The 14,152-nt window shown below is 46.4% G+C and overlaps 1 protein-coding gene and 1 non-coding gene across 2 annotated transcripts; one reads left to right on the top strand and one right to left on the bottom strand.

Moving 5' to 3' along the window:
• The first annotated feature begins 4,335 nt into the window (after positions 1-4,335).
• Positions 4,336-4,441, top strand: LOC116542562. Its single transcript, XR_004265266.1, has one exon. It is a non-coding gene; the product is annotated as a U6 spliceosomal RNA (small nuclear RNA).
• Positions 4,442-10,302: 5,861 nt separating this feature from the next.
• Positions 10,303-11,965, bottom strand: LOC116542533 (tubulin alpha-1B chain). Its single transcript, XM_032267530.1, has one exon. The coding sequence runs from the start codon at positions 11,854-11,856 to the stop codon at positions 10,501-10,503; it is 1,356 nt and encodes a 451-aa protein (XP_032123421.1). The 5' UTR covers positions 11,857-11,965; the 3' UTR covers positions 10,303-10,500.
• Between the last annotated feature and the right edge of the window lie 2,187 nt (positions 11,966-14,152).

Here is a 14,152-nt window from a genome sequence, read left to right as displayed (position 1 = left end):
ACCCAGGCTGGAGTGCAATGGCGCGATCTCGGCTCACCGCAACCTCCACCTCTTGGGTTCAGGCAATTCTCCTGCCTCAGCCTCCTGAGTAACTGGGATTACAGGCATGCGCCACCATGCCCAGCTGATTTTTTGTATTTTTAGTAGAGACAGGGTTTCACCATGTTGACCAGGATGGTCTCGATCTCTTGACCTTGTGATCCACCCGCCTCGGCCTCCCAAAGTGCTGGGATTACAGGCGTGAGCCACCGCGCCCGGCCATTATCCCCATTTTTTACAGAAAAAGAAAATTAAATGTAGATTTGAGAATTTATCTACAGCCAACTTTTAACTGATGGCTACTAGCATTTGAATTCAAGTCTAATTGTAGAGCCCTTTCTTTTTTTTGAGACGGATTTTCGCTCTTTTTGCCCAAGTTGGAGTGGAATGGCACAATCTCGGTTTACTGCAACCTCTGCCTCCTGGGTTCAAGTGATTCTCCTGCCTCAGCCTCCCCAGTAGCTGGGATTACAGGTGTGTACCAACATGCCCGGCTAATTTTATTTTTAATCTATCACACTGGTTCATTATAATTTTTTGTATTTTTAATTTTTAATTTTTTTTTTTTTTTTGAGACAGAGTTTCGCTCTTGTTTCCCAGGCTGGAGTGCAATGGCGCAATCTCGGCTCACCGTAACCTCTGCCTCCTGGGTTCAAGCGATTCTCTGCCTCAGCCTCCCGAGTAGCTGGAACTACAGGTGTGAACCACCATGCCCAGCTAATTTTTGTATTTTTAGTAGAGATGGGGTTTCACCATGTTGACCAGGATGGTCTCGATCTCTTGACCTCGTGATCCACCTGCCTTGGTCTCCGAAAGTGCTGGGATTATAGGCATGCGCCACTGCGCCTGGCCTATTTTTTTGTATTTTTAGTAGAAACAGCATTTAATCATGTTAGCCACGCTGGTCTCAAACTCCTGACTTCAGGTGACCCACAAACCTCAGCCCCCCCCAAAGTGCTGGGATTACAGGCAGGAGCCACTGCACCTGGCCAGAGCCCATTCTTATCCAGGAAGACTATGTAGCAGGAGGAAGGAAGACCATGCAGAACTCTGAGAAATACCAGTGTTTAAGCGGTGGGCAGGAAAAAAGAAAGAAGAACCAGAGATGAATTGTTTTAGTATTAGTTTGTTAGGGCTGCTAGCAAAGTACCAAAGGCTAAGTGGCTTAAACAGCAGAAATTAATTTCCTTACAGTTCTGGAGGCTAGAAGTCCAAGGTCAAGGTATCGAAGGTTGTTTCTTCTGGGGCCTCTTGTAGATGGCTGTATCTTATCTTGTCCTGTGTCTTTATTTTTTATTTTATTGTTTTCTCCAAAACCTTGCCAGCATCTTTTATTTTTGACTTAAAAAAAAATTACACTTTAAGTTCTGGGGTACATGTGCAGAACGTGCAGGTTTGTTACATGGGTATACACGTGCCATGATGGTTTGCTGCATCCATTGCCCCGTCATCTACATTAGGTATTTCTCCTAATGCTATCCCCCCACAAATCCCACCTCCCGCTTCTTTTTTAGAGACAGGTTTCGATCTTGTCACCCAGGCTGGAGTGCAATGGTGCGATCTCGGCTCACTGCAATCTCCGCCTCCCAGGTTCAATTGATTCTCCTGCCTCTGCCTCCTAAGTAGCTGGGATTATAGGCACATGCCACCATGTCAAGATAATTTTTGTATTTTTAGTAGAGACAGGATTTCACCATGTTGACCAGGCTTGTCTCGAACTCCTGACCTCAGGTGATCCACCTGCCTCAGCCTCCCAAAGTGCTGGGATTACAGGCATGAGCCACTGTGTCCGGCCAACTTTAGTTACTTCTTTAAAGACCCTTTCTCCAGACCGGGCGCGGTGGCTCAAGCCTGTAATCCCAGCACTTTGGGAGGCCGAGGCGGGTGGATCACGAGGTCAAGAGATCAAGACCATCCTGGTCAACAGGGTGAAACCCCATCTCTACTAAAAATACAAAAAATTAGCTGGGCATGGTGGTGCGTGCCTGTAATCCCAGCTACTCAGGAGGCTGAGGCAGGAGAATTGCCTGAACCCAGGAGGCGGAGGTTGCGGTGAGCCGAGATCGCGCCATTGCACTCCAGCCGGGGAAAAAAGAGAGACACCCCGTCTAAAAAAAAAAAAAAAAAAAAACAAAAAAAAAAACACACAAAAAAAAAAAAAAAAAAAGACCTGAGTTATAAAGGCTTTGTAAGGAGATCCTCTTCTTCAGCCAGGCAGGAAGATACATACAGATGGGTGCCCTCACAGTTTAGAGGTCAAAAGGAGGAATGCAGCCAGGCACCGTGGCTCATGTGTGTAATCCCAGCACTTTGGGAGGCTAAGATGGGAGGATCCCTTGAGCCCAGGAGACCAGTCTGGGCAACATAGTAAGACCCTGTCTCTACCAAAACATTTTTTAAAAAAATAGCCAAGTGTGGCGCTGTGTACTTGTGATGCCAGCTCCTCAGAAAGCTGAGTGGGAGGGTTGCTGGTGCCCGGCAAGTTGAAGCTGCAGTGAGCTGTCATGGTGCCACTGTACTCCAGCCTGGGTGACAGAGCAAGACCCTGTCTGGGGGGGGCGGGGAAGTAAGGAAAGAAAGAGAGAGAAAAAAAGAGAAAGAAGAGAGAAATAGAGGAGAGGGCGAGAAGAGAGAACGAGAGAGAGAGAGAAAGGAAAGGAGAGAGAGAGAGAACACTTTGGGAGGCCGAGGCAGGTGGATCACCTGAGGTCAGGAGTTTGAGACCAGCCAGGCCAACAAGGCAAAACCCTGTCTCTACTAAAAATACAAAAATTGCCAGGCGCAGTGGCTCACGCCTGTAATCCCAGCACTTTGGGAGGCCAAGGTGGGAGGATCACCTGAAGTCAGGAATTTGAGACCAGCATGACCAACATGGTGAAACCCCATCTTAAAAAAAAGAAAACAAAAATTAGCTGGGTGTGGTGGCGGGTGCCTGTAATCCCAGCTACTCAGGAGGCTGAGACATGAGAATGGCTCGAACTCAGGAGATGGAGGCTGTTGCAGTGAGCTGAAATCACACCACTGCACTCCAGCCTGACTCCACCAAGACTGCATCTAAAAAAAAAAGAAAGAGGCCGGGTGTGGTGGCTCATGCCTGTAATCCCAGCGCTTTGGGAGGCCAAGGCAGGTGGATCATTTGAGGTCAGGAGTTCCAGACCAACCTGACCAGCATGGTGAAGCCCCATCTTTACTAAAAATTAGCCAGGTGTGGTGTTGGGAGCCTGTAATCTCAGCTACTCAGGAGGCTGAGGCAGGAGAATCACCTGAAACCGGGAGGTGGAGGTTGCAGCGAGCTGAGATTGAGACTGAGTCACTGCACTCCAGCTTGTGGGAGGGAGAGGGAGAGGAAAGGGTAGGGAGAGGGAGGGGGAGAGGAAGAGACAAAAAGGGGGAGGGGGAGGGGGAGGGGGAGAGGAAGAGGGAGGGAGAGAGGAGGGGGGGGGGGGAGGGAGGAGGGGGGGGAGAGGAAGGGGAAGGAAGGGGGGGGGAGAGGCTGGGGAATGTGGCACTGGTTTGTCTATTTTCCTTTTGAGGCAGACGACTGTAAGCTGGTCTACAAAAGGCAGAGGCTGGGACTAGAAAGAGGTGCCTAAGGAGAGCAGCTGTGAGAAACTCACAAGGCATCTGGCCCCCTATGAGGACTGCCAAGTTAAGGCTGGAAACCACATATTGGTACCTGTTCCCACTTGTGATTAACTAATGCTCTCCCATAAAGCAGAAGCCAACACTCAGAAGCAGAGAAAACACATCTGTATCCTCAATACCTTGAACAACTGTTGGCATATCAACAGGCCCTCAATAAATATTTCTTGAATGAGCAAATAAACACAAAGGTTACACTGATCTAGAACCAGGGAGGGGTGAGGTGGTTGGGACCAAAGAATGAAAGATAAAGGTAACTGAGGGTGTGGTGTCTTGAGATCACTGTCCATGAAGTCCAAGGTGGACGGGGAAAGACGTGAAGGTAGACTGGAAGTGTAGTTGACCCAAACTAGGTGATACAAAATTGAAGAATGAATGACAATTTATAGGTGTTTAGAAAATTTGTGGGTTCTGAAATGAAAGCAGCAGATCTTTAGAGGAAAAGACCCACATGACAGAAGACCAAGGTTCAAGTGATTCTCCTGAGGCCAGTATTTTGAGATGCTGTATGCCTATAGTCCTAGCTACTTGGGAGAGACTAAGGTGGGAGGATTTCTGGAGTCTAGGAGTTCAAGACTGCAGTGAGGCATGATCTCGCCATGTATAGTAGCTTGTGTGATACATCAAGACCCTGTCTCTAAAAAATAACTTAGGGTGCTCGCTTCGGCAGCACATACACTAAAACTGGAACAATACAGAGAAGATTAGCATGGCCCCTGCGCAAGGATGACACGCAAATTGTGAAGCGTTCCACATTAAAAAAAAAAAAAAAAAAAACTTAGGAAAGACAACAAAAATATGGGCAAAATAAGCAGTTATAATAGAGGACATACAAATGGCATTATACATACATGCACACATATACCTATGTATCTCTATATATGCACATATGTATATGCGTGTATGTATAACTTTTGCTTATCTTTTATGCTGGCAAAATTTAAATGACCAGGCCAGGCTTGGTGGCTTATGCCTGTAATCCCTGCACTTTGGGATGCTGAGGTGGACGGATCACTTGAGGTTAAGAGTTCGAGGCCAGCCTGGTCAACATTTAGTGAAACCTTGTCTTTCCTAAAAAAAAAAAAAAAAAAAAGGCTGGACGCAGTGGCTCACGCCTGTAATCTCAGCACTTTGGGAGGCCAAGGTAGATGGATCACGAGGTCAAGAGATCAAGACCATGCTGGCCAACATGGTGAAACCCCGTCTCTACTAAAAATACAAAAATTAGCTAGGTGTGGTGGCACATACCTGTAGTCCCAGCTACTTGAGAGGCTGAAGCAGGAGAACTGCTTGAACCTGGGAGGTTGCAGTGAGCCGAGCTTGTACCACTGCATTCTAGCCTGGTGACAGAGCTACACTCTAAAAAAATAAAAAATAAAATAAATGACCACTAATATCTAATATCAAGTACTAGGGAAGTATGGGCAAATGGCTATGGTACTCGGTCATTTATTTTATTTTTTATTTTTTTAAAGATGGGGTTTTGCCATGATGGCTAGGCTGGTCTTGAACTCCTGACCTCAGGTGATCCACCCACCTTGGCCTCCCAAAGTGCTAGGATTACAGGCATGAGCCACCGCTCCCAGCCTGGCTATGGTATTCTTACAAGGTTGGTGGGAATATAAGTCACTTTAGAGCAATCTGTAAGTACATATTAAAATTTAAAATATGCATTTCCTGTGACCCAGCAACTGAGTCTTTCAATATTTACCCTAGAGAGGCTGGGCATGGTTGCTAATGCCTATAATCTCAGCACTTTGGGAGGCTGAGGTGGGTGAATCACCTGAGGTCAGGAGTTCATGACCAGTCTGGCCAACAAATCTTGTCTCTACAAAAAAAATACAAAAAATTAGCCGGGTGTGGTGGTGCACGCCTGTAATCCCAGCTACTTGGGAGGCTGAGGCAGGATAATTGATTGAACTTGAGAGGCGGAGGTTGCAATGAGCTGAGACCATGCCATTGCACTCCAGCCTGGGCGACAAGAGCAAAGCTTCATTAATAAGTTTTTAATGAAAAAAACAAATTCCTGTTCTGCCTGATTGAAAAACAATTTTTTTTTAAATAAAAAAATAAAATAAAGCTGGGCGCGGTGGCTCACACCTGTAATCCCAGCACTTTGGGAGGCCAAGGCGGGCAGATCACAAGGTCAGGAGTTTGAGACCAGCTTGACCAACATGGTGAAACTCCATCTCTACTAAAAACACAAAAATTAGCTGGGCGTGGTGGCTTGTGCCTATAGTCTCAGCTACTCAGGAGGCTGAGGCAGGAGAATCACCTGAACATGGGAGAGAGAGGTTGCAGTGAGAAGAGATCGCGCCACTGTACTCCAGCCTGGGTGACAGATGGAGACTGTGTCTCAAAAAAAAATCTATGTATATATATATATTATATATAAATAAAATAATGTATATATGTGTGTGTGTATATATATACATATATATATATTAACCCTAGAGAAATACTCCCACATAACACTAAGAGGCATAAAGAATTTTCACTGAAACATTGTTAAGAGCAAGCAGCTGGAAACCAACTGTGTGTCCAACAACAAAATGGTTAAGTAAACTGTGATACATCCATACTTGGGATACAATATAACAGTTATTAAGAAGGAGATTGCTTTATATATATTGATAGGCAAGTTCTCTGAAACATGTTAAGTGTAAAAAGAAGATGTGGAATAATACAAACCATGTGATACTTTTTTTCTTTTGAGACAGGGTCTCTGGCTCTGTTGTTCAGGCTGGAGTGCAGTAGTGCTATCATGGCTCATCGCAGCCTTGACCTCGAGATCTCAAGCAATCTTCCCACCTCAGCCTCCCGTAGCTGGGACTACAAGTGCGTGCCACCACATCCAGCTAATTTTTTAGTTTTTGTAGAGACAGCGTCTCACTATGTTGCCCAGGATGGTTTCAAACTCCTGGCTTCAAGTGATTTTCCTGCCTTAGCCTCCCAAAGTGCTGGGATTACAGGTATGAACCACTATGCCTGGTCCATTTATGTTTTAGAAGTCTCACATAACTAGGTGGGTGTGGTGGCTCACGCCTGTAATCCCAGCACTTTGGGAGGCCAAGGGAGGTGGATTTCTTGAATCCAGAATTCAAGACCAGCCTAGGCAACATGGTGAAACTGTGTCTCTGAAAAAAAAAAAAAAAAAAAAAAAAAAAACACAAAAATTATCCAGGTATGGTAGTATGTGCCTGTAGTCCCAGCTCTTCTGGGTCCAAGGTGGGAGGACTGCTTGAGCCGGGAGGCAGAGGGTGCAAGGGTGCAGTGAGCCGAGATCATGCCACCACACTCCAGCCTTGGCAACAGAGTGAGACCCTGTCTCAAAAAAGAAAGTCCCATATAACTATCTATTTCTACATGTAAATACATAGAACAAAGGCCGGAAGGATACATAATGAAAATTTAAAAATGTTTATCTCCGGAAGGAATGGACCAGGACCTGGGATAATGGCAAGGATTTGGCCTTGTCTGTAGTTGTTTTTTTTTTTTTTTTTTCTTTTGAGAAGGCGTCTCACTATTGCCCAGGTTGGAATGCAGTGGTGTGATCTCAGCTCACTGCACCTCCGCCTCTCTGCCTTCTGGGTTTAAGTGATTCTCCTGCCTCAGCCTCCTAAGTAGCTGGGATTATAAGTGCCTGCCACCACAGCCAGCTAATAATTTGTGTGTGTGTGTGTGTGGTTTTTTATTTTTATTTTTTAATAGAGACAGAGTTTTGCCATGTTAGCCAGGCTGGTCTCAAACTCCTGACCTCAGGTGATCCTCCTACTTCGGTCTCCCAAAGTGCTGTGATTATAGGAATGAGCCACCACGACTGGCATTTTTTTGGAGCCAGCCTCTTGCTCAGTCGTGCAGGCTGGATCACTGCAACATCTGCCTCCCAGTTTCAAGCTATTCTCCCGCCTCAGCCTCCTGAGTAGCTGGGAGACTACAGGAGCACACCATGCCCAGCTAATTTTTTTTTTCTGTTTTCTTTTACCCTCCCTTGACCGGGTTTCAAACTTCTGAGCTCAGGTAATCTGCCCACCTCAGCCTCCTAAAGTGCTAGGACAAGTGTGGGCCACCACGCCTGGCCTGTAGTTTTTTTTTTTCTGAATGAAGGTTTTTGATCTGTTATGTTTTATAAAATGAAAGCATTATTATTATGAAATCAAAACAACCCTACCTTACCCCCAAAATACCATCTGTAGGTTTGCGTTAGTTGTCAGATGGGCATTTTGGTATGTTGCCCAGGCTAGTTTCAAACTCCTGGGGCTCAAGCTATCTTCTGCCTCAGCCTGCCGGTAGGTAGGACTACAGGTTTGCACCAGCAGGCCCAGCTTAGGTGTCAGTTTGATGTGAGTCAGTTGCATAAGCAGTGAAGAAAACCTAAGAGAGCCTTGGGCTCTGCTACAGTCCAGGTCTGTAAGCAAGCAGGTAATGGGTTAGTTCTATGTGGCGTGGTCAGGCCACATCTGGATCAAAGTTACACAGGCACATTGACACATTTGAGCTCATCCAAAGAGCAGTCAAGGTGATGCCAGGAGTCCACACTATGTCAGAATAGCTAATGGGAGGGAGAATGTTCAGGCTAGCAGATGGAGAAAGAAGTGGTTCTCAAACTGAAGTTTTCACGAGGGTGAAGAGAGCAGATTTCAAGACAATGGAGTTATTCAAGAGACTAAATGTTTACTTTCCAGAGATACTGTGAAAAAGATTCACTGAGGAGGCATTCGTTGGAAATACTATTTTTTTTTTTTTTTTTTTTAGATAGAGTTTCGCTTTTGTTACTCAGCTGGAGTGCAATGGCGCGATCCCGGCTCACTGCAACCTCCGCCTCCTGGGTTCAGGCAATTCTCCTGCCTCAGCCTCGTGAGTAGCTGGGATTACAGGCGTGCGCCACCATGCCCAGCTAATTTTTTGTATTTTTAATAGAGACAGGGTTTCACCATGTTGACCAGGATGGTCTCGATGTCTTGACCTCGTGATCCACCTGCCTCGGCCTCCCAAAGTGCTGGGATTACAGGTGTGAGCCACCGCGCCTGGCCTATTTTTTTTTTTTTTTTTTTTAAAGAGATTGGGTTTTGCCATGTTGCCCAGGCTGGTCTCAAACTCCAAAGCTCAAGAGATCCACCCAAAGTGATGGGATTATAGGGTGAGCCACGTGGCTGGCCTGGAATTAGACAATCAAAGTAGTTTCCAACGAACTTTATTTCAATGTATTTCAAATTTCCTTGGCTTCAACCAGATTTGTTGAAACTTAAGTCTCTAAAACTGTCTTTTGAGTTGGTTTATTATGGAGAGGATATTAACCAAAAGGTACTTTGGCATACTACAAACTGGAAGGAATAATCTCGATATCGTGAGTGCCAATTAAGTGCCTCAGAGAATACAAAGATGACTAGGACTGGAACGCTTAGCAAGTACTAACTGAAGATATATAATGAAAATTAAAGTTTAATTTGTTTTCCCCAGCCTCTGCACAATTCATTTCAGTGGGAGAAGTTTTCCTTGGATGGGAATCACCTTTTGGTAACAGTCTTTGCTATCACTTTAAGTAGCAAACACACTCTTGGTTCAGAAATATATTAAACATCAGTTTTCATCATAGGTAAGAATCTCTCTACACCACAGCTAGGGTCAACAGTGCCAGCCAGCTTGTCTCTGTGAAGAGGGGTAGTTGGCTTCTCTCCTTTTGCTACAGTGATATTTCTAGGAATGGGGCAGAATGAAGAGGGAGGGTTATTAGTGGCTTCATGCTGTTTAGGCCTGGCTGATGTTGAGATTTATCTCATGAGCATTTGTATGGGACCATCAGAGGCTCCCCTGGGGGCGCTTTCCAAAGGCAGTGGCAATACATCGCCTGAAGTGAGGTGATGCATTCTATTTCTATGGCCACCGCTCCCTCATTATCCTTTTGTTTTCCGGTGGTCTGTTCCACATGAAGAGTCCCACTATTCCAGGCAGTTCTGAGTAGGATTTAAACAGGCTCACACTTGGTCCACGAGATTCAGGTATATCTGACCCTCTATCAGAAGCCAGTGTGATGACTTCCAGGATGTGACGCTCTACTTTGTTACCTCAGGCTCTGTTGTTAGCCAGCCTTTGTCTTGAAATTCCTCTACCATGAGTCATACACAGTCTAATGATTATCCCTTACCCAAGGACAAATGCAAAATGTTTCAGTGGTCTTGAAGTCACTTTCTCTAGGATTAAGAAGACGAAATTACTCACCTTTTTGTTTGTTTGTTTGTTTTTTTGAGATGGAGTTTCGCTCTGGTCTCCCAGGTTGGAGTGCAGTGGCGAAATCTCGGTTCACTGCAACCTCCGTCTCCCAGGTTCAAGTGAATCCCCTGCCTCAGCTGCCCGAATAGGTGGGACTGGAGGCACCTGTCACCATGCCTGGCTAATTTTTTGTATTTTTAGTCGAGACGGGGTTTTACCATGTTACCCAGTCTGGTCTCGAACTCCTGACCTCAGGTGATCCACCCGCCTCAGCCTCCCAAAGTGCTGGGATTACAGGCATGAGCCACTGCGCCCAGCCCATCCCCACCTCTCCTCTTTGGGATTGATAGGGCTCACAGCATGGTAGTAGCTCTCTCTCCAAAGCAAGCTCTTTGTAAACCCAATCTCCAATTTTTTTTTTTTTTTTTTTTTTTTTTTTGATGTTAATGACTTTACCTTGAGACATGATGGAAAAATTACAGGTACACATGGAAAAGACATGATCACTGAGTGAAAACAATCTAACCAGAAAGCTTTAATGCCTGTCAGCTAAGTTGAAGCTGAAATTCTGGGAGCATGACATGCTGCAGGGCCAAAAGGAATGGATAATTAGTATTCCTCTCCTTCTTCTTCACCCTCTCCTTCAACAGAATCCACACCAACCTCTTCATAATCCTTCTCAAGGGCAGCCATATCCTCACGGGCCTCTGAAAACTCTCCTTCCTCCATCCCCTCACCCACATACCAGTGAACAAAGGCACGCTTGGCATACATCAGGTCAAACTTGTGGTCCAGGCGAGCCCAGGCCTCAGCAATGGCTGTGGTGTTGCTCAGCATGCACACAGCTCTCTGCACCTTGGCCAGGTCTCCACCAGGCACCACAGTGGGAGGCTGGTAGTTGATGCCAACCTTGAAACCAGTGGGGCACCAATCCACAAACTGGATGCTGCGCTTGGTCTTGATGGTGGCGATGGCAGCATTGACATCTTTGGGAACCACGTCACCACGGTACAACAGGCAGCAAGCCATGTATTTACCATGGCGAGGGTCACATTTCACCATCTGGTTGGCCGGCTCAAAGCAAGCATTGGTGATCTCTGCTACAGAAAGCTGTTCATGGTAGGCTTTCTCAGCAGAGATGACAGGGGCATATGTGGCCAGAGGGAAGTGGATGCGGGGATAGGGCACCAGGTTGGTCTGGAATTCTGTCAGGTCAACATTCAGGGCTCCATCAAATCTCAGGGAAGCAGTGATGGAGGACACGATCTGGCTAATAAGGCGGTTAAGATTAGTGTAGGTTGGGCGCTCGATATCGAGGTTTCTACGACAGATGTCATAGATGGCCTCATTGTCTACCATGAAGGCACAATCAGAGTGCTCCAGGGTGGTGTGGGTGGTGAGGATGGAGTTGTAGGGCTCAACTACAGCTGTGGAAACCTGGGGCGCCGGGTAGATGGAGAACTCCAGCTTGGACTTCTTGCCATAATCAACTGAGAGCCGTTCCATGAGCAGGGAGGTGAACCCAGAACCAGTTCCCCCACCAAAGCTGTGGAAAACCAAGAAGCCCTGGAGACCAGTGCACTGGTCGGCCAGTTTACGAATTCGGTCCAACACGAGGTCAATGATCTCCTTGCCAATGGTGTAGTGCCCTCGGGCATAGTTATTGGCAGCATCTTCCTTGCCTGTGATAAGCTGCTCCGGGTGGAAGAGCTGGCGGTAGGTGCCAGTGCGAACTTCATCAATGACCGTGGGTTCCAGGTCTACAAACACTGCCCGGGGCACGTGCTTGCCAGCGCCCGTCTCACTGAAGAAGGTGTTGAAGGAGTCATCTCCTCCCCCAATGGTCTTGTCACTGGGCATCTGACCATCGGGCTGGATGCCATGTTCCAGGCAGTAGAGCTCCCAGCAGGCATTGCCGATCTGGACACCAGCCTGGCCAACGTGGATGGAGATGCACTCACGCATAGTGGCTAGGGATTAGGAGGCGAAGGCGACAGGAGCAGACACCGGGTCCCGGTTACCGTCCCCGACAAGCTAAGAGTCGAGGTAAGTAACGCACTCTTTTTGTTGTTTTTTTAAGACAGGGTCTCACTTTGTGGCCCAGGCTGAAGTGCAGTGGTGTGATGATGGCTCATGGCAGCCTCAAAGTCCTGGGCTCATGTGATCCTCATGCCTCAGCCTCCTGAGTAGCAGCTGGGTCTCCAGGCATGCACCACCATGTCCGTCTAATTTTTTTTTTTTTTTTGGATGGAGTCTTGCTCCGTCACCCAGGCTGGAGTATAGTGGTGCGATCTCAGCTCACTACAACCTCTGCCTCCCAGGTTCAAGTGATTCTCCTGCCTCAGCCTCCCGAGTAGCTGGGATTACAGGTGCCACCAAGCCCAGCTAATTTTTGTATTTTTAGTAGAGACGTGGTTTCACCATGTTGGCCAGGCTGGTCTCAAACTCCTGATCTCAGGTGATCTACCTGCCTTGGCTTCCCAAAGTGCTGGGATTACAGGTGTGAGCCACTGTGCCTGGCCTGAAATTTAATTTTTTTAAAACAAGTCAGTCTCTGTAGAGACTGTCAAAAAACGCCAATGCCGACTATATTGTTAAGTCATCACAGGAAGTCTTTTTTTTCTTGAGACAGGGTCTCACTCCATCACCCTGGCTGGAGTGCAGTGGCAAGATCACAGTTCACTGTAGCCTCGACTTCACGGGCTCAAGTGATCCTTCCACATCAGCCGCCTGAGTAGCTGGGACTACAGGCACATGCCACTATGCCTGGCTAATTTTTTGTAAAGCTGGGATCTTCCTGTGTTGCCTAAGCTGGTCTGGAACTCCTAGACTCAAGTGATCTGCCTGCCTTGGCCTCCCAAAGTACTGAGATTACAGGTGTGAGCCACTGTACCTGGCCCAACAGAAACCTTTTTCTTTTTTTTTTTGAGACGGAGTCTTACTCTGTCGCCTAGGCTAGAGTGTAGTGGTGCAATCTTGGCTCACTGCAATCTCCACCTTCTGGGTTCAAGTGATTCTCCTGCCTCAGCCTCCTGAGTAGCTGATTACAGGGGTGTGCCACCATGCACGGCTAATCGTTTTTTTTGTAGTGATCGGGTTTTACCATGTTGGCCTTGCTGGTCTCAAACTCCTGACCTCGGGTGATCCATCCACCTTGGCCTCCCAAAGTACTGGGATTACAGGCGTGACCCAATGCGCCTGGCAGGAAACGTTTTCAATTAGCAATAACTATACCTTGGATAAACCGCATTGGCTATGATATTGCCACTACACAAAGCTTGAAATTTAATTTTTAATTAAACATTAATTTTATGGCCGGGCGTGGTGGCTCAAGCCTGTAATCCCAGCACTTTGGGAGGCCAAGGCGGGTGGATCACGAGGTCAAGAGATCGAGACCATCCTGGTCAACATGGTGAAACCCCGTCTCTGCTAAAAATACAAAAAATTAGCTGGGCATGGTGGTGTGTGCCTGTAATCCCAGCTACTCAGGAGGCTGAGGCAGGAGAATTGCCTGAACCCAGGAGGCAGAGGTTGCGGTGAGCCGAGATCGCGCCATTGCACTCCAGCCTGGGTAACGTGAGTGAAACTCCGTCTCAAAAAAAAAAAAACAAAAAACAAAAACATTAATTTTAATTTTATTATAAATTATAAAATTATATATTTTTGTTATATAATAAAAGTCATATAATTTTTATTATAAAAATTAATATTAATTTTTAATTTATACATGAAAATTTTCCTTGGAAAAAAGGAAAATATAGATGACATTAAAGTTCCTGTGATTACCACTTCCAATCTTACTCCCTTAATTCTCTTCTGGAAGTAACCACAATTCTCAGTTTAGTAGTTACCCTTCCAGTTCTTTTTCAATTGGATCTGTTTTTTAACCCGTAAAAATAGGATAGTACTATCTGTCTCACAGGACAAGAACAAAGGTGAAATGCAAGGTGGTTAATGATTTCCTTTTTCTAGTTCCTCCATAAGAGCCGAGACCTACTGCAGAAACACAGCTGTACAGTACATTCAAGCGGAAGAAGAGAGAATCTTACTTATTTCCAGGGGTGAAATTATCTGCCCCTAATACCTTGTATTTTAAAATATAAGTTTTCTGCTTTCCAAAAAACTCAACAGACATCACACAGATTTTACAGTAGGAACAAGCTCAGCCCTGGCACACAACACAGCCAGCCTCTTGTACAGCGGTCTGCTGGAGGAGGGTAGCAAAAGGCAAAAGCCCAGAAAGGGCCAGGCATGGTGGCTC

Source organism: Sapajus apella, unplaced genomic scaffold (assembly GCF_009761245.1).
Source record: "Sapajus apella isolate SASKATOON/1434 unplaced genomic scaffold, GSC_monkey_1.0 scaffold169, whole genome shotgun sequence".
In the NCBI taxonomy this organism is placed as follows: domain Eukaryota; kingdom Metazoa; phylum Chordata; class Mammalia; order Primates; family Cebidae; genus Sapajus; species Sapajus apella.
This window is presented reverse-complemented; position numbering and strand designations above follow the sequence as displayed.